Source organism: Gobius niger (assembly GCF_951799975.1).
Source record: "Gobius niger genome assembly, chromosome: 9".
Taxonomy (NCBI): Eukaryota; Metazoa; Chordata; class Actinopteri; order Gobiiformes; family Gobiidae; genus Gobius; species Gobius niger.
Window position 1 is genome coordinate 7626458 of NC_136860.1, and position 24396 is coordinate 7650853.

Consider the following 24396-nt stretch of genomic DNA (forward strand, 5'->3'; position numbering starts at 1 on the left):
GTCGGCTACCGATCCCGATACTGAATATTGGATCGGTACATCCCTGGCGGCGGTGGGGGAAAAAACTGTTCAAGTAATGGGATCTGTGGGTCTGGATAGACCTCACATTTTACAGTTTAGAAACATCATACACAGGATTTTAGACCAGAATATAGTCATTGGCCTTAGAATACCCCGAAAAACAGATGTGTTGAGACCAATGGACACATCATCAGAAGAACTTTATATTTAGTTTTCAATAGTTGACTAAAGCATCTGCAAATTTCATCACACCTTCTTACATCGTTTCCTTTAAAATGTAGTCTCTGAAACTCATACTTGCTCACACTTCCCAGACGTAACCCTGAGTAGAGCGTGTGAGTGAGTGTGTGTGTGTGTGTGTGTGTGTGTGTGTGTGTGTGTTCTTGTACTTACGACATTGTGAGGACCACTTTGAGTTTTTAACCACAGAGTGAGGACATTTTTGAAAAGTGAGTGGTCCTCACCTATTTGAAGGACTATTTGAGGGTCAAGGATTAAGGGTTAGGATTAAGGTTAGGGTAATACATTACGTCTATGAGTGTCCGCACTAAGATAGAAGTACAAGATTGTGTGCGAGTGTGTGCTTGTGCGTGTGTGTGGGTGTCGGGGCTGACCTCATTGTTGGGGTCTTGGATGACTCTGTAGAGCGCTGGCACCAGGGACTTCTTCAGATGGAGACTGCCCGCGTAACCGGAGATCTGTTTCTCTGCAAGGGACTGACAACGGGAGAGACGGGCACAAGCTCAGAGTCAGGTGAGGTGAGGCGTCCCCTGCATTTGACCCATCCTTCAATACCTCTGTGAGGGGAGCAGCCCAGGGACCGACGGTTTGGTCTCGACTACCAAACCGGAGGATTTAGCCCATTGTGCACGTCATGGGTCGAGTAGGACTGCAGATGAGCTGAAGTTAAGCGTGGCTTCAGTTTCAAACAGGGTATGTTTAAAAATTTAGAAGTGGAGTTTCGCCACAGAGGTCAATTTGTGCTAGAACTTTAGTGAAGTCTAGTGACAACTGATGAACAGAATGTTTTACACTGAAATACTACATTCTATTCTACTTTCAATCATTTTATAGAAGCCAATTTTACCGTAAAAATACAGTCCCAATCAAACGTTTAAGACCAGGTAAAAATCACATTTTTCATGGCTTGATCTTAACAAGGTTCCAAGTAGAACTTCAACATGTAACAAGAAGGAACAGGAGGAGACCTTTTATTGAAAACAACTATTAAACTGAAATAGGCCGTTTTGCAGCTCCAGTACCGGCCTACTATGGGGTCGAGGATCCTCCCGCTCAGTGTTAGTGACATTTTTTTGGGTCCAACACTTTACTTTTTTGTTCTATAACCCTCAGGAACTTTAAATTCCAAACAACTGTGTTACTGCGTCCCACCTCAGCAGTGATGGCGCACTGAGAGGCTCCGCTTATGCAGCTCATTAACACAAACATGCTCTAAACAAGATGTTTTTTGTTGCCGTTGCATCAGGACGTCATGACAGAGTGAAAACATGACGGAAAATGAATCCACATTTTTACACAGATTTGACTTTTAAAGGCATGTGGTCCTAAACTTTTGATCAGTTGCAGAAACAGACCATATCAGTTTATTTCTTGTTTTCAGTAAAAGGTTCACTAAATAATGTTTTTTGTCTCACTCCCTGTTCTACTTGTTGCTACAAACCTGCCTTTGAGCCCGAGGCCCGAGGAGCTAGACGCCGGGGAAGAGAGCGAGAGAAAAGCCGGGCCAGGCTCGGGCCCAGAAATCAGGCCCACTTGGAACCTTGATAAGATCCAACAAAATGTGAATTCTTGCCATTTTTTCACTGGTCTTGAACATTTGATCAGGACTGTATTTGTGTTAATAATTGCAGCTAAGCCAAAGAACAAACAGGTACAGTTCTATGAATCTCGGATGAAGGGAGGAAATGGATCTATTGCTTTTTCCTGTGTTAGCCGCCGTGCTAATTACTCCACTCAGAGTCCTGGGCCGTGCTGCTACACGCTCCCCTGCGCTGCTCACAGAAGCTTCTGTCATGCCAATAAATTCACCTCCGACTGGATTCACACGTCTCTGCCTCCACAGAGAAGAAGATGAGCCATGTGTGCTGTTTGTAAAGAGACGTTTGCAGCGCTTAAAGGGACAGGCCACCATTTTTCCATACTGTGATATGTTCTTACCTGAGCTTAGAGGAGTTCATACGTACCTGTCTGGTCTTTGTGCGTGCCCGTGGCTGTTCCAACTTCACCCCCGTTTGGAGCTATAGGAATATGCTGGGAGAGGCCAAATGCTAACAACATCTTTGGTCTTTTTTCGTGACTGACTCCACGTACACGCACAAAGACCAGACAGGTACGCATCAACTCGTCTGAGCTCAGGTACGAATATATATCTCCTAAGCTCAGGTACGAATATATATCTCAGTATGTAAAAACGGTGGCCTGTTCCTTTAAAGGACGCTTATGTTTGGTAATGTTTTGGATAAAGGTAAGAACTAATGTCACTAAAGCACTAAAACACAACTAAGAGCAAATAGCAAGAAAGTATTTAGGCAATCTACAAAAAACATTTTAAGATTATTGTAAATTATATAAATGACCATGTGGACAATATTTAATAATATATTAAAAAACGCAATATTGTATTGTAACTGTAGTTTCTTTGCGTCCCAGAGAAGAACTACAGAGATGGTCAAAGAGGAACACGTTTGTCTTTTGAGTACACAGAGTGCCCTGCATGACTCAGGCCACATCAGCCCTTCTACTCCACTCTTCAGCTCTGAGCAAAGGCGGCGCGGACAAAAACAAGCCGCAGTTCCTACATGACTGTCACATCGTCTTAAGTACACTGTTCCTTCCCACGTGCGTGCAAAAGGCGGACATTACTGTGGGGGAAAACCTTGGACGCACTCTGTTGCTTTGATGAGTCAGACGGGTTTACCTTGAATTCGGAGAGCCATTCTTCCACAACGCCGCGCTCTGAACCCAGCATCTTCCACAGAGACGCCCCCCCGGCAGCCTGGTGCAAAACAAAAAAACAGAACAAACGCACAACGCTGATGATTCAATGTGACAAGAAAAGGGTGTGGCTACGGCAGTCCTGACCGGCTTCTGAAGACAATATTACAATATGAGGGATGTCACGATTTTATTTAAGCTTATTATTATATTATTATTCAGGTATTCAGAATTTCTTCCAACCTTAGATGTATTGTCTAAATCAAACAATCAATCAACAAACGAGACATTATATGTCAATTTTATATCTATTTAAGGTGTGTTTTAAATAAAATCAAACATTTGATCTTTGTTATTCATTCATTCCTTTTCATATTTCTAACATCTAAAGTGTATGTGACAGGTTTTAATGCTTTTGTAATCCTTCAGTTTAAAAAGACATTTGACACATAGTTCTGTGGCAACTGCTGTGAATGTGATAATGGTCTGTTTTAAATTGTATTTTTTTTATTGTGTACAGCACTTTGGTCGACTTTGGTTGTTGTAAAGCGCTTTATAAATAAAACTTGATTGATTGTAAATATGACTTATTGAGTTGAATTTTAGATGAACTTCTGTTTTAGGTAATAATTAGAATTTTATTCAGTGAAGCAGCAAATTAATGAAGAAATGTTTGGTAGAAAAGTTATTTTTATTTACATTTTTAAGCTAATGTCGTAGAGGTAATATTCCATCACAGTGCTGCTGCGTTCATGTGGACTGGGGGGCTGCTTTTCCTGAGATGTGACATCATTGCCCCCAGTTGGTTTGTGTCCATGTGGGAAAGTGGGGATTTCTCAAATTCAAATTTCATTTTTGTTCATTAACATGCACCAATCAACAATTACTTTTTTTTCCCAAAGAAAAACATGATGCTAATCATTTAAATGTGTTGTTAGCATCTCAAAAGCTAAAAAGCTGTTTTAAAAAATATAATGTAAATGTACTTTTTGCGAGCATTGATGTCGGGCAATTCACTTGCCGAGTATGACCAAACTCAATAAAGTAGCAGAATTAAACCAAAAAGGTCAGGTGTGGAGGTCAGGAAGCTCGTATGGACCCGAGTTCCCCAGTCGTTTTCCCCAGTGGAGCGAGCGCTCATGTATTCCCCAGTTCCAGAGGACCACGTGAGTGCATTTGACTCACTCATTTCCTATTGACATAACATGGTCGGCATGGCAACAATTAAAAATTGTTTGCCTCTGTCAATGTTACGTCCTGTCAGTGTCCAATAAGGAAGTGAAACTATAATGAAACTGATAATTTCACTGACAAATGTAAAGAATGGATGAAGCAAGGTTTGAATGTATGATTTGATTTTGTTGCAAAGATTTGCTCAGAGGGATTATGTTTTGTTTTTGAATAAGGCTGCATTGTCGAAAAAAAATAAACAAGGTTTTGAAGATTTATTTATTTATTTATTTGAGTCCAAGCCTTAAAGTGTGAGGTCTGTAAGAACTTAAGTAAAGATGTTACTCCAAGAGTGGAATGAAAACCTTATTTTACGAAAACAGGTCTATGCAACTTTTTATGGGGAAAAAAAGTGATTAATATGTATTTGACCTTCCAGAGCCCGCTGGGCTGCATGGGTATGCATAATGCACTTTTAACTTTTGCCTTGCGCGTGTATATTTCTCGCGTCTTTAGCCCCTGATCGCCTCTCGCAGTACACACATGTGTACAAAATACGTGTTGTAGTTACTTTGTCATTGAATAAGCATCGTAAGGGGTAATAAAAATATACATTTCATATGGCACTCTTTAGATCGCAAGAGTCAAATTTATCTGGAAGTATTCTGCAAAACATGAAAAAAAGCAACAATCCTCATTTCACAGAATACACTATGAAATGATTAGACAAAACAAATGATATAAGATATAAGATGATTGTTATTCTTGATTATAGAGTGGATTAAAAGCTATAGTGCAGCCCTGGTGTTTGCAGCACTACGCCGAGTCTACCGTTGACCGTTTCCTCAGCGCTCACCTCTCTGACCTCATCTGTCTGATACACAATCCAGTGTCCAGACAGGCTTTCCTCAGGCTTACACTCTGCATAGTAAACCTCATACAACTCTGGCCCCCACGCTGGCATAAATGTTTACTACCAACTCTGATGCGACTGATGTAGCGGTTCTGACAGTGCGAAGGTGGATGTGGCACTTCTGCAGAACGACTTCTAAACATTATTCAGCAAAGAAACCGTCTAAAGGTCAGTGACTGAGGGAGCAGGAGCTTCTGCAACAGGGGGAGACTGTCAGAACACGAGGAAGGAACTTCTTTGTTCAGGTGGTCACGTGCTGGAAAATCAGCATACTCAGCGTTATAGCACGTACGTGTCACAACAGTGAGGAGCTGAGGACCGTGGCCGTTTCTCTCTCTCAGTCTCAAAGGAGCTCATGTTATGTTATAAGAACAGAGAGAAACCGTTTGGACACTGATGACTCCTGTAGAAGGTGAAAGGTCATTCATTGATTTCCTGAACCTAAAGCAGCTGCAGGGAGCCACTGATGAAACACACAGTCATGTGCAGGTCTCTGTATCAATACTTACTATTAACATCATTATGAACTAACATGACATGTGTTTCTAACTTCAGAAGCACAATAAATATAGCCCAAAAAAAGCTTAAATAATGTACAGTTAGGTCGTGTACAGACAATTTAAAGTATATTCTAGCAAAAAATAATTTTAAAAAGTGTTAAATCATAATTTACTGTGTTTGCATTTTTTGGCCCAAGCTCCAATTGAACTTGAGACCCCTGGTGCTGATAATACATTTTATTTTACAGGGGGAAAAGTACACATATTTTATTTTAGGTCTAGGTACCGTTACTTTTTATCCGATAACAGTGCTTCAACGATACCGATACATGAACTATCCTTTTTCCAAAACCTATACTAAAACATTTGTCATCTAGAACCAGAAAACAGAACATGAAAAATAGGGCTGTGCAATTAATCAAAATTCGATTACAATTTAGATTACAAAATTAGCATAATCTGGTTTTCATTTTTAATTTAATAATATATATATATTAGCTGAGACCCGGCCTTTGGCCGGGCCTCGCTAGTCTCCACATTTGATATTCAGAGATTGTGAGTGACTACAAAGAAATGTCCAACCCGTCACACAGTTCAGCTGTAGACCAGTGGTTCCCAACCCATTCCAAAAACTATGGCCACTACAAATGAGTAAAAGAATGAAGGCTCAAAAAATTTTCAAACAAACTGCAATTGGAGTGTGTGATGCACCCGTGCTCCTCTCTTATAAAGTACAACAATATTTTCGCTAAACTCGGGGAACAGGATTCAAGAGACAGTGGAATAATTATGGATAAATATTAGGGGTTCAGCTGTAACGGTTTGGGTGACGGTGCAGGACCCGTGGTTTGGTGCATGACGGTAGTGTACAATCAAACAAAAGAATGAGTAGGTTTTGAACTGAAATAGCCTAATGATCGTTATTAGACAGTATTTATAACCTTACAATAAAATTGGCAATGTGTTCAAAGCTGCTTTAGAATAAAATGTACCTCTGGGCTCACAATACGTGAAAGCAAAATAGAAAACAAAAGGTACAGCAGCAAAGAAAAAAAAAAAAAGGAAAAAAACCTACGCAGTGCAGGCCATACGCTCGTTAAGTGGTTTCATTTTCGCTTTGACTCACACGGAGGAGAAATCAGTCGGAGCAGCGCGTTTGATTAGAGCAGGCATCTCAGACATGCGGCCCGCGGGCCAAATGCGGCCCGCGAGGTAATTTTTTGCGGCCCGCGAGATAATTACTTATTTATATTATATGCGGCCCGCCGGTAAATCACATTAAACACGTTAGAACTACATGTCCCATGAGGCACCGCGCGGTAGCGCCAACGCAGCTGCGGACGCGAGAATGTAAACATCAGACAGGGGAAGGGAGATGCACCGCTGTCCCTGAATGCATCTCCCACGCTGCCTCCACCAAAACAGCAGCGCGTGGTTCCAGCAGCTACACCATGGAGAAGTTAAGGTTTATTTACAACCTTAGACACGTAAAGCAAGCGGCGGTGGGCGCGGGGCAGGTGGAGACAGGCCTGTTTTTGTGGATTATAAAGTTTTTCCAACTGGAGCTGAGGACTGACCAGACGAGTGAGAATCATGGATAAAGAGGTTTGAGCAGCAAGTTCTCCGACGGATCCTCAGAAGATCGAGTGCACAGTGAGTGTAGTGTTTTTATGTTTATTCTGTGGAGTAAAGTCAGCCCTTAATGTGCGGCTGTTGCACGGACTTATCTGACATGAAGCGCGTGCGTTTGTTGATGCGTTTGCCGGTGTTACACATTGACAGGAGCGGGGTTGAACTGGTGTGACTGTCCCATAGATTGAAAAAACTATTGCTATTCTTCAGTTTATGGACAAGCCCGACGCTGATGGTCTATTCACTTTTTGTTTATCCCGATTTGGCGAGAGCTCAACGAGTCAGGTGCGCACGGTGGAGCGAGATCTCTCTGCTCCGCCTCCAACCCGGTGTACGCGGCAGCGATCTCGTCCACATTCGCCCAATTCTTGGCAGATTTTTTGACAGAACGCGACAATTCCCAATAACCCGCAACAGCGCGCAACAGCACGCAGCCGTGCGGGACGCATATTCGTGACTGTGCGTAATAATTCGTGCCATTAATCGTAACACGCAGCAACAGGTCGTGGCGCGTGAAACCTCTACCAATTCCACTCACATTCGTGATCCTGGGCCACGTTCGTAACGCATCGTGCCCATGTGTAAACCCAGCATTAGGACTTTGCAAAGCGAACACATTGCATTGCATAGTGTTTACAAGCGTCACAACAGTAAAGTGAGGAGCCTTTTCTCTCCATCTCTCTCTCAGAGCTACATTATCAGGTCAATGAATTTAATCTTTATTAAGGACACATGTGGGAACACATGATCCATAGTTACATTAAAAATAGAGAATATGGAAATGTATTAAAATACTGCAAATAATGACAGCAACATTGACAGTAAAAAATATAAGCCCCATCAGTTCTAACTGTGGATCAGAAAAAGGCCTGAGGTCAGTGACCACATTATTTACATGAGGTGAATCTCACTGAGCTGATCTCAGACACACCAGAGTCTGGAAAAGTCGACACATTCATCGATGTATTTATTGTATGACAGGGTGAAAATTAACACAGAGCAAAACAAGTTTGAAGCTGATGCTTTTTGCTGGTGCTCATGATCAGCTCCAGTCCCTGGTCAGGCTTTTCTACATTAAATTAAAATGACATTTGTACATTTTGCATTTCTTTAATGGGCTCACAGAGAAACTGGACCTGACTCCTGAAACATCACTGATGCCCTGAACCAAAATGGGATTCATTACAAAAAACTAATTGTCTAAGTCTGTAATTTCAAATTTAGAAGCTCAGCAAATGTTTGGCTGATTGGAAACATCTGGAAGCTTAAAAATGTGCAGATACGTAATGTACAGTATATTTTAAGTTATATTATAGGAAACAATAAAAAGTTGCTAAATCATAATTGACTTAATATGAAAGGCTTCGTCAGTTGCGGCCCCCGACCAACACTGGGTTCGCATTTTTGGCCCCCAGTCCAAATGAGTTTGAGACCCCTGGATTAGAGGCTCGTGTTTGAGCAGGTTTTGGGCACGCACGCACACGCACACACATACACACACGCACACATCGCCCTGTTTGGATGCGCGCACACGCACGGCAGTCAGATCTCGTGCACTCGCGTTTGTGTGACAGCGGGTTGTCCTCGGACAGCAGCACCGCGGTCCATATGGACCCGTGGCCAATGGCCGCGGCCGGTGGGACCGTCACGTGGGGGCCGGCCGCGGATGTCCACGCACACACTCAGTACTGTCGCCAGGCTTCCTGGTGTTCCCAAACTGTCTCCCATCCCAGTCCTAACCAGGCCCTTCCCTGCTTAGCTTCGGAGGAACGGTCTCCCATCCCAGTTCTAACCAGGCACTTCCCTGCTTAGCTTCAAAGTCGGTATGGGAAATAAACATGGCGGCGCCCAGGCGGCGGCCATTGAGATAGCGTTTTCTATAATAGATTTTTTGCAAAGCAGACTTCCCTTCGCATTTCACGTGCCATGGCTCATGCTTTTGCCTGACATAAAAACAAACGCTGTGTGATGATGTCATCAGGCCGCGCTGCTCAGTTTACTTGTGCAGGTGTGAGGGTTGGCCAGCAGGGGGCAGGTGTGAAACAGGGACCTCTCCTTAATCGAGGCAAACTGGAAATCATTTGTACTTTTATGACTGTTCAGAAAACAGAAAATATTCAGCATCGTTTTTTTATCAATAAATATAGAAAAAAAAATAAAGACTTTTTTTTTAAAGGCAACAAATAATCGCTTAAATAATTGTGATTTCAACTATGACTAAAAAAAATCGTGATTATTATTTTTTCAATAATCGAGCAGCCCTAATAAAAAATATACACTTCATAAAATACTATTTGGTTTAATTGGTATGATTTATTTGAGATGAAACAAATAACTTCCTGTAATGCTGTCCCTGGACCAAACAGGCATCAAAACCTGGTCTCTAAAGCTAGATCATTTTTGCTACCTGCTTTCGATGCTTTTATTTTTTTGATACCAACAGTACCTAAAAAAAAATGAACCATACCCGGCCCTGCTCAGAATTACTCTATTTATATTCTCAAATTCAAAAAGCAATCAAAATCCTTTCACACCCAGTAAGCTAAAAGTCACTGCTGTGAATCGGGCCTGTTTTGCTGGAAAAGGGGACGCTCGGGCCGAGGACCGAAGTGACGGACTCAGCTAAATCCAAATAAAGCACCGTGCTAAAAATAGGCTGCAGTTTCTCCTCCAGTGCACACAAAATGAGAGCTCAATAACAACAGCGCGGCTAAAAAAAGCCTGCCTCTGAGGTGATTCCAATGACGGCGCTGGCACAGAGCTTCCGCCATGGCGCACTCATGTTAAACCCTCACCAGAAGAAACCGCGGCACAATCCTTTCAGTAGGTTTGGTCAAAAGGTTCGGGAACATACTTTAAAATTCTGAGCGTGGCTATTACAGTTTTCCACAGTTTACTGCAGTGCCCAACAGTCCGGAGTTTGTGGCGGATATTTGTGCCTGATCTAGTAATTGGGCTTCTATTAACCAAAACCGATCCTTAAACATTTGATTTAAGTTGCACTATCGACTTTGCCTATCCATCTGGCGAGTACATCATTCAGTGACTGGATATCATGATAAGGCTCCACTCTTTTACCACTTTGATACCTTTGCTTTCTCTTTCAAATCATCTTGTTTCTTTGGCTAGAATGTTAACCTAAAGGAGTGGTTTAGTGGCTTTAACCCATGTTCAATCGATCGGTTTCCTCGTCCAAAACATCCTTGGAGTCGAGTCTTGTTTCATTCATGTTTCTGCAGAGCTCAAAACCCCTCCACGTGCTGATGTCATGAGGTGGTGTTCGCTCAGTCGCTTTCAGACTGCTTCACTGGACTCGTAATAGCTTTCGCGCTCACACACTGCACCTACGACAAATAATCCCCAACGCCGAGCAGCTAGTTTTTCCTTTTCTATTTTGGCTTTATTTAAACTTGCACATTCTCCTCATGTCAGCATTGGATTAGTCCGACATACACCACTATTGCGCGTTTATGGAACTCATCACTAACAAAAATAAAGTTCAACATTTGTGGATTTCTGCATTCTTCACAAAAATGCAACCTCTTCAAAAAAAACAAAAAAATACATGAAAGGCTAACCACGTAAGACTCGCGAAGCTCTCGAAACGCCAGCCGCTGCTCACTACACAGAGGCTCTTGATAGGATTAGGGATTAGCACCCACCGCAGTGACTACAACGAGGGAAGAGAGAGTGCTAACAGGGCTCAAAGCTCCAGCCGCCAGACCACGCGGGTGTTCTCCTCCCACAGCTACAGAGGCTGACGTGCGACGCAACTCCTGCCTCGCCAAGCGCCGAACAATCTGCATCTGGGTCAGTGACGCAGACGGGAACTTACACACTCCATACTCTTGGATCTGTTCGGAGAATTACAGACAAAGTGATGACCGTGAGAAAAGTCCCAGGAGGCTATCTTGCGTTTCTAAATGCAGATTTTAGTGATTCACGGGTTCCCAAACTTTTCAGTAGGGATGGGCGGATTGATACCAAAGTATTGATATATCGATACCAAACGTCCTTTTTTTAAGTATCGATATTGGGCAAAAAGTATCGATACTAGTTTGCATATGTAAAAGAAGGCGGGGCAGCAATTGTCAACACAAAAGGATGATTTATTTCTTTGTTCTGAGCCAAAACAGTTCACAACAGCAAAGGATTGAACTGAGCCAGACATATCATTCTGGTTTAGGTTCTGTTTGCCATTTAAGTATTAATTTTAAATGTTGTTTATGTATTTAATTTCACATTAACATTGTTTAATTAACCAGTTAAAGTAATATAATTTTAGTGGACCAATTAATTATATAAAACAACCAGTTTTAGAAATGTATATTGATTGAAATACATTCACCCATATGAAATGACCAGTATCGGTATCGGTATCGACAAAAAAGACCCCAAAAGTATCGGTATTGTATCGATTCCAAAAAATGTGGTATCGTCCGTCCCTACTTTTCAGGCCGCGACCCACAAAATCACTCAACACCTCGGGACCCCTTCTGGAAAATGTAATTAGCATGTTTTCATTAAAGGTGAAAAACACTTCAAAAGTTAGTTAGTTTTTGATATTTGGCTTAAATTTACTAAAATATGCCGTTTTCAAAATGCTGTATCAAAAATTCACCAAATTTAGTTTAGTTTATTTATTTAAAAAGGACCACGAACAATGAAAACAAATGATTTAATGTCAGCAACGCAAAAGATACAGTCTTAAAATCATCTCTGGGAACCACTGCACTGTGAGATATCTTCAGTTTCGTACCTGGTGAACGAGGGCCGTACATGGGCTGTCCAGACACCCATGACCAATGGCGTGTGGCCTATTGATGAGGGTTCTATTTTAACATCTGACTGTTGTCTCCAAAATGAGTGAGGCTCGTTTAAATGTTGGGCCTAAACTTTTGCATGTAACTATAGAACACTTTGGGATGAACACATTTCCATTTGGCGAAGAAATGGCAGAGACTTCTGTCCTTCTGACAAGCCTGATGGTGGATCAATCACACTATAGAGTTGTACTGCAGCCTGTGGAAGCGCGGGGAACATTTCATGCGTAGAACAAAGAATGGATTCAATTCAATTCCCTCCAATTCAGGAGGAAAGTATAGCACCATGTGTGAAAAAGCTGAAGCTAAAACACAAGGCAAGTTTATACCACGCATTTCGTACACAAGGCAACTCAATGTAGATGGCGTCTACAAGCAGGTGATGATCGTAAACGCTTCAGAATCCACAATGAACGACATCAAGAGCTGCAGTCTGAAGGTTTTGCCGTGGCCTTCACAGTCTCCTGAATGAATCATCATTGAGGATCTGTGGATGAACCTCCAAAGAGCAGTGCGTGCAATTCTCCGAGTTTTGGAAGTCTTTTGTAAGGATGAAAGGGCAAAAATCCCTCAAACAAGAACTGAAGAACTCCTGAACAGTTGCAGCGCAGCCTCTGCAAGACGAAGTCATTCAAATCAATGTCAACGGCTCACATTAGCTCCGCGCAGTGCAGCTCCGGTGACTGAGTCCGTACGGCGAAAGAATACGGAACAATCTATTTTGCCAAATGGCACAAAACTCTCTTACACAATGTCTCACCCTAGAAGAAGAAAATCTATTGATGCATTTGGATCATATGGATTTATGGGGGAACCGCAGAAAGGAGCAGGCGTGGAGCGGATTAGCTGCACTTTTGACAGTGAATAGTGTCTTTCAGAGTCGCTAAAAATAGATCGCCGCAAAGCATCATGGGGTGTAAAGCCAGTCAAACAAGCGCTCATTTTGCCTGGCCTGAGTCGCTTCAATAGTAAGTCTTTGAATGTTTTCTGCTACAGAACATGTTCAAACGCCAAGGACCTTAGCACGATACAGTAGGTGGCGGCATGTGCCTTAGTTTGGCTGGCAGCCCGCCATTACGCTGAAAGAAGAAGGAGGATCGAAGCTCTGCTGTTGGGGCTTGTGCATATCTGACTCTAGATATCCAAACCGGTTGCCGGAGGGAACATCTGTTTATAAGGATTAAATCCCAAGGTTTCGATCTTCATTGTGTATCTGTTCCGCTCTTCTGCTGTCAAGTGTGCAATTTTTTGATGCAGCATCTTGAATTCAGCTAGTTGAGACGCAGATAGATACTGTTGCATTAGCCAGCGGTGTTCAAAATGGCGGCTAGAACTACAGAAGTCACGTGACTGAAATGCATGTATAGAAGGGTCTATTCTGTAACTTAATTTGATCATTTCATCTTCCACTTGCTCACACTGATAAAAAGTTTGATCCGGGCTGTGAAATTAAATAAATCCTGAGAATGCCATGGAAAGCACTTGTAGATGAGATCAAACCTCTGTGGAGCAGTACCGGACCGACTCGGGTGACATGATATGATGAGAAAGATGCATGGCTAACCGGGCGAAACAAACACAAAGCGTGTTTCATGAGCTGTAGCCTTCCAGAGCGGCCGACAGGAGCAGACAGGGCAGTATGGGCTGAGTGGGTCTGACGCTGGAGTAAACTCCGTGTTATATCAGGCCCCTCGTCATGAGCCGCTGACTCACTCAGTTTTGCGGACTGTCAAACTGTCGAGCACACACAAACTGAAGGAAACTCTCAGTGGGGGTGCCATGGCAACGGTGGACTCGCTCACACAAGGCTAAAATCTACTGGCGAATCTTCATCATTCAATCTTCAATCATTTGGAAAAAAGGCCACTGCTACACATACCCCGTTATCTTTATAATCACTCTTAAAAAAAAAAGTATTAGTAGAAATGGCAAAATAAAATGACTTTTGATCATAGCTATTGTGTATATGTTTACTTGAAATTAAGCTAAACTGCTATAATGCTTAGGATTTAATATGGATCCATAATGTAAATCACATCAGGATATTTTTTATTTTCTAATTTTGTCTTTTCAAGCAAACATTCATTATGTATCTTTCTTGACAATTGATGGTTTCTTTCCAAATCTGCAAGATCATCATCACTTGCAGTATATTATATTCTTTGAAAATTACATTTTTACTGCCAATGTAACTGTAATTAATCACAAATAAACAAAAAGTACCTGATTTACATGGGGTATTTTCATATTTTATCAGTGACAGTGTGTGTTCTTACTGCGCTGCACACTTCTAGATTTATTAACTAACTATACTGCTAATAGGCCGAAACAGACAAGCCTAAATAAAGTACAGCAGTGATGCTGCTACATGGATGGTGCGGTACCACTGCAGAACGGAAACACAAAAGTACATTTTACTGCCATTCTTTTGTTTTCTGTATTTTATTTTGCCTGAAGCATATTTTTGCATGTCATTAGTAGGACATTTATTTGAATATTCCTAGGTAGGAACTATTTTTGCTATGTTGGTTCCGCTGGGGCGCTTTAGTATGATGCACACCCCCAAACATGAGACACAAAGCATGGTGTGTCAAGGCCATGGATTTAAAGGTTCTAAAAGTGCTAACACCTCATTTCTGCCTTGTGGTTGTGGGTCAGCCAGCGAGATATGTTTTATATAAATGTATGTCTTTATTTTTACCTTATTTTATCTGATGGTATTTTTATGTTGTACATTTTAGTTCGACGCTGGCGTCGGTGACCACTGTGATGGTGTTGTGATCAAGCTCAACTTGTGAACAGCGTTAAACATTCTCAAGTCATCAGTATAAAGAACTCTTATTGCCTTTTAAGAAGAAAGACGAGGTGGAAGTGATAGCAAAGGAAGGGACGTCTGCTGGGAATAAACTTAAGTTAAGTGTGTATTGGCAGAAAATAACACATTCATTGATGTCCGGTCAGGTGACTTCTGTTGCTGTCTGTATGTTTCACAACAAGGGAGAGAAGGGCCCTTGTCTGAAGAAAAAGCAAGTGGACAATGATTAATGTCAAGCCCTGTGTAGTCTCAGCCCTTACACACAGACAAGTCCAACACTTCCTTTGTGTTTCCTGTAAAATCTTACTTACACTTACACCTGGGTTAAAAAGGGGAATTATGTTTGCTGCAGGTATTTGGTAATAATCTCAAATAGATCTTGATATCACCATCTCACACCTGGTTGGTTAGAAAGTGCCATAATGATCTAAAACGGCTCACACAAAATCTCCTGCAGTTACACTTCCTGATTCAAAAAGCGCTCTGTCCCTAAGCCCCGCCCCATGAAAGAGCTCAAGAGCCACCTGTTCAAAAGTGCCTTTAGTGTTTGCTATGCTTTGTCCCTCCTCTTTGTTGGAGATGTGTAGATGGAGCGACTAAAGTAAAACAGTCGGGAGGGAGGACGATGAGCTTACCTCAGGTTCCAGAAGTCAGATCTCCAGTGGGAGGGGCCAAGGGCTCTCCACGGTGGCAAACATCTGTCAGCCAGTCCGCGCCCGCCACCTGTGAACCAACACCGAAGGTCAGCCTATGACTTTACCATACTGTTTAGTTTTAGCGTAGCTGCACAGGTCGTCTCGTTCCAAAGTAAACCCTGGCAGCACCGGGACATCGGGGAGACCGTGCAGAGCAGCTGACACCGACATGACCAAGACACAACAGATGGTTTCCTTAACACAGCGCCCTCAGCATTCAGAAACTATCGCTCATCTCACACGGCCAAGATCAGGACCACGAGGACTATGAAAACCACGCTAAATCACGTTGATTTTCCCCATCGTTCTGCATCCTAAAGGCTTTATACATTTTATTCTTGTAGTGCAATTTTATTCTGGTCTTTCAGTATATTGTAAAAGCAGTATACTGAAAGTGCCTCTCTTTATAAAGTGCCTCTGCTTTATAAGGAGAGGCACTTAAGCTGTGCCTCTCCTTATGAAGCATTTTCATCAATGGTGAACTAGCCAACAGCCGTTGTTGTTTACATCAGCGTAGTAGTATTGTTCCCGGGAAGTTGTGAAACGTCCTCCTAAACTCGTCCCAAAGAAGAGAACTGGCCGTAAATATTGTATAATGCAACTGAAAAGCTACTTGTTCTGTTGTAATTTCTATCTTCCCATCTGATGCCTGAACTCAGGAGTAGCCGCATTTACCAATATCAAGGGGTGTGTATAAAAAGCCACTGTATTACCTGTAAAAATACGGCAACAACCCCATAACACCTGGACAGGGATTGGAACAAAAACCCTGTTTTATCGTGGGCACACAACGCAGCAAGCCGTGTGTGAGGTTCTGACCCAATGGGAGAGGAAAGCACTGGTCCTCATGGTGGGGGGCTGACATTGCTGCGATAGCACCCCTTAGTGGTCAGGGGCGACTCCAGAAGGCTTACTATAACATACAAACCGATGGGCACTTTACACGTGTCAAAAACTACATAAAGGGGGGGGTATTATGCAAAATCAACTTTTTCAAGCTTTACATCATGCTATTATGTCATTCCCTCATTAAAAACATGCCTGAAGTGTTGCCTTGGCACATTCACGGATTTTTGAGTAATCTGTAAAAACTCTGATGGCGGCCATTTTAGGGATAGGTTTGCCTGAGTCCTCCTAGGAACGCCCCCACCTCCTGGAGACGCCTCCGAGCTTTCGTCACCAGCCGAGTAACCGACCACTGCTCCTCAGCAGAACCCCCTCCCCACTGATGCCACAGACAGCGTGTGGAGGGGGCGTGTCTGAAAGGGTCAGAGGTTCTTAAAGAGACAGAGGCCTATTTCAAGACATTCACTACAGCCATTTTGAGAGAGCAATTTTATAAGGCAGTTATTCTAATTTACTGCATTTACAGACCAACAGAAGGTTTGGTCATCATTGTCGTGTGCTATAGACTGGTGCTATGTGATTGAAAAAAGCAGAATAACCCCTCTTTAAAAGCCTAGCTGAGATGAAATATTTCTATATATTATACGCATTTTGAAAGTGTTCGCTGAGCCGGGCCTTTGCTCTGCCCGATCCCGTCAGATCCCTGAAGCTAAGCAGGAAAGGGTTGGTACTTGGATGGGAGAAGCCTGGGTGAATGTAGTGAGTGAGTGTGTGAGTGGTTGGTGGTGGTGGTCGAAGGGGCGGATGGCAGAGACTGGCAGCCTCCCTTCCGTCAGTATACCCCAGGGCAGCTGCGGCTACAATAGTGGCTTACCATGGCGTCACCAAGTATGGAGTGAATGAATAACATAATGCACAGCGTCTTTGGGCGTCCAGAAAAGTGCAATATAAAACCAATGCATTATCAAATAGACAGGCCCTGGAGCACCGTGGGGCTTGTTTCTGCTCAGCCTGTCTCACGGGGGCAGAGTTTCCAGCCTGTTTCCAGCATGTAAATGAACACACATGGGTCTCATGTATGTTAACGCCAAACATGCTCTATGTGAGAAGACTAAGCTGCATCATCACTAAAACTAAACTTTTAACAGGAGTCTATGTTGTTACAAAACAGCTTGACGTACATTGTCCCTGTTGAAATAAATGAATAAACTACTTTGCAGCTTCAAGTTTTTATTTAGACTCTAAAGTCCAAAGCCACACTTCCAGGTCATGTGTTGCATTGCTCAAGTTCATAGTACAAATATGTGTTCATCAATAGGAGATCCACAGGCAGCAATGTCTAAATCCTTTTGCGGGCTAATGAGGCCTGCAGGACGGCAATGCGGTGCCTTTCCTCACAGGAACAGAGCTGTCCCGGGCCGGGGGGAATAGAGGAGCACCTGCCCATCCTGTTTACGGCACTTCAAACCCCCCGTGCACAATGTCACAAGAAAAAAGCAACAAAGAGCTTTTGAACGGAGCAATGAGTTCTTGTCAAAATCTGGAATTTCCTATTCATTGATAACAATGAATAGGTACAAGAAAGTAGCAGCATACAGTATATAAACAGGCTGCACAATATTGTATAATTGCCAAATGATCAGTATCCTAGAATATGCAGATGCAATATTCATACCGCAATAAGCTGAAAGTATATTGCAAAACCACCAAGGTCTTCAATCTGACTTTTGCAATTGTCTGAACCGATGGGAACTTAGAAATGTACAAAAGACTATTTCTAGTCCTGATGTTCCAAATTTAGTTGCATTTTACTCTAGTTTTGGCACGATTTGGTAAAAAAAAAAGAAGAAAAAAAAGACTGTCAGGATTGGTTGGTCTGAACGGAACACGTCCTGAGAAGTGTCAAAAGCTCAATGGCATTTGCAGAAGTAAACCTGGACTGAAATCTGTCAATGTTGAAGTTGCACTAAGTGGAGATGTTGTTAAAGAGTGGAATGAAAACCTCATTTGGAGAAAACAGCTCTAAAGTTTAGTAACATCTGCACATGTGCCCTGTGTATATTTCTCCTGTCTTTACCCGCTGCCTGTCTCCTACAAAGGAAATCACCATATTTGTTGTGACTGAATCCTTGACTATTATCTGGCCTCTATAAAAAAGTATGCCTCATGACGTTGGTCATTGCATGACGTCATCAAAAGCACCGATATCGGAAAAAGTACCGGTATCGTATATATCCAGCAAAATATCGCCAGAAATCGCAAAATGTATATTTTTACACCCCTATTTTACTGTGAGCTTTTAAAGATTCAAAGATTTTTTTAGTTGTCAAACCATTTGTGAATGAATTGAAATTATATTTCTCTCATCCTTGATTGTGGAACTGGGGGGTGGGGAGTGAGGGTTGGGAGTGCATGGAGGGCAGGGAAGGCAGGGAGTTCAGCTTCCTGATGGCCTGGTGTATGAAACTGTTCATCCTGACCAGTTCTGGTGGAGCTGGTCAGGATGCTCTCTATAGTCCCTCTGTAGAAGAACCACACAGTGATGGAGCTGGTCAGGATGCTCTCTATAGTCCCTCTGTAGAAGAACCACACAGTGATGGAGCTGGTCAGGATGCTCTCTATAGTCCCTCTGTAGAAGAACCACACAGTGATGGAGCTGGTCAGGATGCTCTCTATAGTCCCTCGTTAAAGCAGGAGGGTGGTGACTTCTTTCTCAGAATGATGGTCGTTGCTTTGAGGCATGTTGGGACCACCTGGTCTTCTCGAGGGGGTGTTGACTTTTGTGCCGGGGGTTCTTTTGAGCGCACGTAGTGAGCAAAGAATTCATTTAGAGTCTTCAATAGAGAGGTGTCACCGTCGCAGGTTTGTTGAGGAGGTTTATAGTCTGGGATGGTTTTCATAACCGCGGTAATTGCTAAACAGGTTCATCTTGATGAATGTGACCTCAGACTGAAGTTGCATTGCAAAAGATTAGGTATAGGATTTAGGAGCGCAAATCTAAGTGGCCTGGGTCACATTTGAAAAAATCTGATGGGTGCTGTTTTAGACTGTGATGAAAAGCTAACATACAACAACCCGCATTTTGCAAAAAATTAAAAATTAAAATAGGATTTGGGCCACTTCATCCACGCTGTCTGAATGTAGCCAGAGTTTGTCGGGTTTTATTCACACAAAAAACTGAGTTGGAACTTGCAACTTGCGGCGCCACTCGCTCGTGTGTTAGGATGGTCACCACACCTAACCCTCTCACCTCGGGCCCGTCAGTCAGCAGTGTTGTGCCAGCTGTATCCGCATTACGGCCCCTCACTAATCTCCGTACACTCGACTACAACCCAAACAATCACGACAGGCATGCTAATCAGGCTCCCGGATGACAGCGCTAATCCTCCTGCTCCGCGCAAAGAGACAACAACTAAACAACTCCATCCCCCGCAACAGCAACAACAACAACAACAACCCAGTCCCGGGCCCCGCTCTATCTCCGACAGCTGTTGAAGATGCAGCTCATTCGCCAACGCCATCTGCATATTCACCTTATTCCGGAGGTTCGCGTGGGCGCCGCCGTGAATTGTGCCCGCCCCTTTTCTCCTATCTGTTAACATGGGACTGGAGACGTCCACATAAAATCAGTCACTACACGAAAACAAAGCCGTTTTCAGGCCGCACAGAGAAACGGTGCAGTGTTGACTTGTTGGTGCAAATGAACATTGGCCATTTTACACAAATCAATCGACTAAACATCAGATTTGAGCGGAGAATATTTTCCCTCGTCCTCCGTTAAAATGAACGGGCTTCGCGCTCGACCGGAAGTGTCTGGAAAACGAGGTGCCGAGACAACGCAAAAAGTGGCAAAAGTGGGCGGGGCGGAAAAAGGTGAATACAGGTGCATGAATTTGTTACAAAACATCAGATTAGAAAGCAGGAGGATGTGGATGAAGCGGTTTGAAAATGTTATATCTGGGTGTTTTTGTTGGTTTTATGAGGAAACAATGCAACTTTTGGAAGACAACAAGGAAGCCAGAAGTCTCAATGTGCTACGCATTTATCTTATAGCAAACAATGACATTACTAAGAGATACAGTGGTAACTCTTAGTAATGAAGAGCATACTTCTATGTACTTTGGTACTTTAAATGATAGTTTCTAGTAGTTTCAGTGATACATCTATTGTACTTATTGGTAATTGAAGAATACTACAGCAGTAATTAAGTTGTAAATGTGGTACTTCTACATACAGACATAATTTCTAGGATTGTGTGATTATAAAACATAAAACAGCATTAGGGAAAACAAGAAGTATAACCTTCATTACTAAGAGTTACCACTGTATCTAGAAGTACATAACTTTTAATTCTCACTATAGTATCCTTTAAGAACCACAATAAGTACCTAGAATTACCACTGTAATTACCACCATAAGTACCACTGTAAGAAACACTGTAAGAACCACAATAAAGTACCTAGAATTACCAATGTAAATGCCACCATAAGTACCACTGTAAGTACCAAGGACTTACCGGCCTGTAATGAAAAGTGTTACCGCACATTTAAATGAACAAACAAACTTTTTCCTGCACAGCTCTTAACTGTACCATTGTTTTTCTTTGCAGCCAACTTGTAAATCTTAAAATGTGCCTTGGCAGTCAGTATCTTAGAAAACTAACTTCCGAAAAATGACATTTTCCACAACATTACACTTCCCGTTTCAGCTTGAATGCTCTTGGACTAGATGCAACCAACAGCTGTTTAGTGGCTCATTCATGGCCGTCTGACGAGAGGTTCAAGAGGGTGAGAGCCGTGGGGCACCAAACGGAGGCGCACATGAAACCTGGAGGCTCTGACTGAAGAGGCGCAGTTACGCAGAGAACAGGCGAACAGCGTATTCAGAGATGAGAGCTCTCCACACCAGAGAGGGCTGTCTGACGCCCCTCGCAAACAACAACAAAGGCAGAAGTCCAATCAATCTTTAGAAGAGTTTAGCTCCCTTTATCCTGCAATCTTACTTTATTCCCCCAACATCAATATATCAATAATTCACCATTACATCAGCTTAGGCTCACAAAGTACTTTCTTTACAAGTATCTCCTTTTTACATTTTTTCTGCTTAAAATACTGCTCTATTGTCCAATGTGATACCTCAAGTGTGTTGTATTGTCATGCATTTCTTTTTCTTTTTGTTGTTGAGGGGGCAGTACACACGGTTTTAGCCTTCATAAGTGAAAAATACACTTTGTCACAAAATGACAAAAAATGACATGGGAACAGCAGATAATACTCTAAAATCATCAGATACTAAACAGTTTATCAGAACAAAAAGGTAGTTTTGGCTGCTTCTTTCGTTGCCCTTTAAAGGTGCACTATGCAACTTTTTATGTAGAAAAAGTGACCAGCGAATGCTTGGGTGGTTAGCATAGCGCTTTTACTCACCATCCCGATGGCCAGTAGGACACTCCAGGACCAATTGTTTTTTTAGGTTTTCACTGCTCATTGAACCGTCTCCGTGGCTACCTATACATTCCATTCTGAAAATCTACCAGAAATCCTGAAAAAAATGAAACAAAATTGATCCTGAAGCATCATAGGAGCCACCGGGATGGAAAGCCACCGGCGCTAAGCTACCACCCTTACAGCCGCTGGGTCACTGAAAGGTCAAACACACTAAAATCAACTTTTTTAAGTTGCATAATGCACCTTTAAGGGAGAAAATTAGTGTGCTGCGTCTCGCCTTAACAATAACTCAGATTATCATCAGGAGGCTTACGTGGCTGCGTGGTATGTGGGGCGTTTGCGTGTCTCCCGTCTCGGGCCGGTCCGCCGTGTCCTGGATAAGAGTGCTGGGTTTCAGAGGGCCGGGCCTGGACAGCGTTCAAGGTCGCTCGGTCTCAGTCGCACATGAATTATTGAACCTGGGTTGAGCTGTGGCCTGCTCTACTTCAGACACACACCAGCACCAGCACAACTCGCACACCGCCGGGCACCGTCAGGGACAATAAGAGTAGACACGAGAGGCACTTTGTTCTTTTAAGGCCAGACGCTGCAGCTGAACAGGGGAAAACCTTTGCTGTAGATTACGGATATACAGTACGGGTCAAAAGTTTGGAAACGCCTTTTCATGGATTGTTTTTTCTTCTATTTCCATTGTAGATTCTCACTGAAGGCATGGATTAATGAAGGAACACATGTAGGGCTGGGGACCGTTAAATGATACCAAAAATTATGATGAGTATCAAAAGCAGGTACCAGAAAAAAAAAAATCCTATCTTTAGATCCACGTTTTGCTGTTTTTTGGAGGCATTTTCATCATGCACTGCCCCTTGTTTTCCAGCAACATTGTCTAAAAGCAAGAGAAGCCAAACATAAAAAGTGTTTCCAAACTTCTGATGGGTACTATAAATGAGAAGACATTTTATACATAAAAATGGCCCAAATTGCCGACATTTTTGGATTGGATAGACCCAGGTTAAACAGTAGTTGCATAAGTATCGGCCCCCCTTTAACTTTTTGATGTTTTGCCAAACTATGGACCATAAACATTCATATATTTACTTGAAATGTTATGAGGAAGACACACACTAATCGTAAAGTGAAATAAAAATCACACATGATTTTGAATTTTTTTACCGGCCTCCCTTTCCTTTTAGTGCAACCAATTTCCTTCAGAAGTTGAATGAAATTTCTGAATGATCACATGTTGACCCATTGACTAAATAGAGTCTACCTGTGTGTAATGTAATGTCAGTTCAAATACAGCTGCTCTGTGATGGTCTCAGAGGTCTGTTAGAGACTATTGTGGAGCAGAAGCATCATGAAGTCCAAGAACACACCAGGCAGGTCCAGGATCAAGTTTTTGAGAAGTATAAAGCCCCGGCCGTCCTCCTCAACTTACTGACCGAACAAGGACAGCACTGATCACAGCTGTTACCAAGAAGCCTATATGACCCTGGATGAACTGCAGAGAGCTACAGCTCAGGTGGGGGAAACTATCAGTTGTACACTGCACAAATCTTAAAAAAAATAATAATTCTAAATCATGTATAAATTTAATTTCACTTAACGATTGTGTGTCACTTAGTGTGTGTGTCTGTCACATAAAATTTCAATCAAATATATTTATGTTTGTGGTCCATAGTGAGGCAACATGTCGAAAAGTTAAAGAGGGGCATTTTTGGCTTTTGAAGTAGCTTTTGAAATCCAGAGTGGAATGAAAACAGGCCTAAAGTTCTGTAACGTCTGCACGTGCACCCTGTGCCTCCTGAACTGGCCGCATTTGGATTGCAGCGTTGCAGTACACGACGTGGATACAAAAACATGCTCTACAGGAGGTCAACGCAGGAGCATTACCTGCTCCCGATGAGCTATCAGTCAGCTGCAGTCTTCATCCTCAGGCCTCACGGTTCAACAGGGACCAGCCAGGTGCACCATGGGACGCGTCGTCTGCAACACAAACAGGAGAGACCTTAGCGACAAGGCTTGAGTTGCTTTAACGCCCTGATAGTCAAGAGGACTCTGTTCATCTGGGGACCAAGATTGCAACACGTTTTTATTCCAACTGCCACAGCTCGTGCTCACAAGGTTTGCCCTGCTGTCGATCACTCTTGGTACGGATCTGTTTTTGATTTGGACAGTCTCATGGCTCTTCCTGGTTTATTTCCACCCTCTGGTCCTTTTGCTTTTACAAATCAGATGATTGGAAACAAGAGCTCAATGTGACCAGACCAAGACCCAGGTTTTTAGCCAGACCTTCTGAAACCGCCTGGCCAAGATCAAGATCAGATCAGAACTAAAGCATGAATGAAATGGTCTCCTATTGAAATCGAAAAGCACCACTTGAAGAAGCCCAAGTACCAGCATTGAGAACCACAGCTGAAGATAGGCTTCATATTAGAGCCTATTAAACTCTTGTTTTATTAAACTGTATAATTTGACTTAAATGGTAAAAGCATAAAGATGAAAGATAGCATTGGCCTAATGTTTAACATATTTCATTAAAACCATTAAATGAAAATGTGCATATATAAAATATATTT

At 42.6% G+C, this 24396-nt stretch overlaps 1 protein-coding gene across 4 annotated transcripts in view; it reads right to left on the reverse strand.

The window, feature by feature from the left end:
• The window catches only part of LOC306967747 (hyccin 2-like), a 75262-nt gene that overhangs the window by 24275 nt on the left and 26591 nt on the right, over positions 1-24396 (reverse strand). For all 4 annotated transcript variants that reach the window (XM_079562917.1, XM_079562918.1, XM_079562919.1 and 1 more), the window contains exons 2-5: positions 23711-23803; positions 15465-15552; positions 2960-3037; positions 636-737 (exon numbers count right to left, since the gene is read on the reverse strand). In XM_079562917.1, coding sequence (XP_079419043.1) covers positions 636-737; positions 2960-3010 — 153 coding nt within the window. In that variant the 5' untranslated portion in view covers positions 3011-3037; positions 15465-15552; positions 23711-23803. The remainder of the gene's footprint in view (positions 1-635; positions 738-2959; positions 3038-15464; positions 15553-23710; positions 23804-24396) is intronic.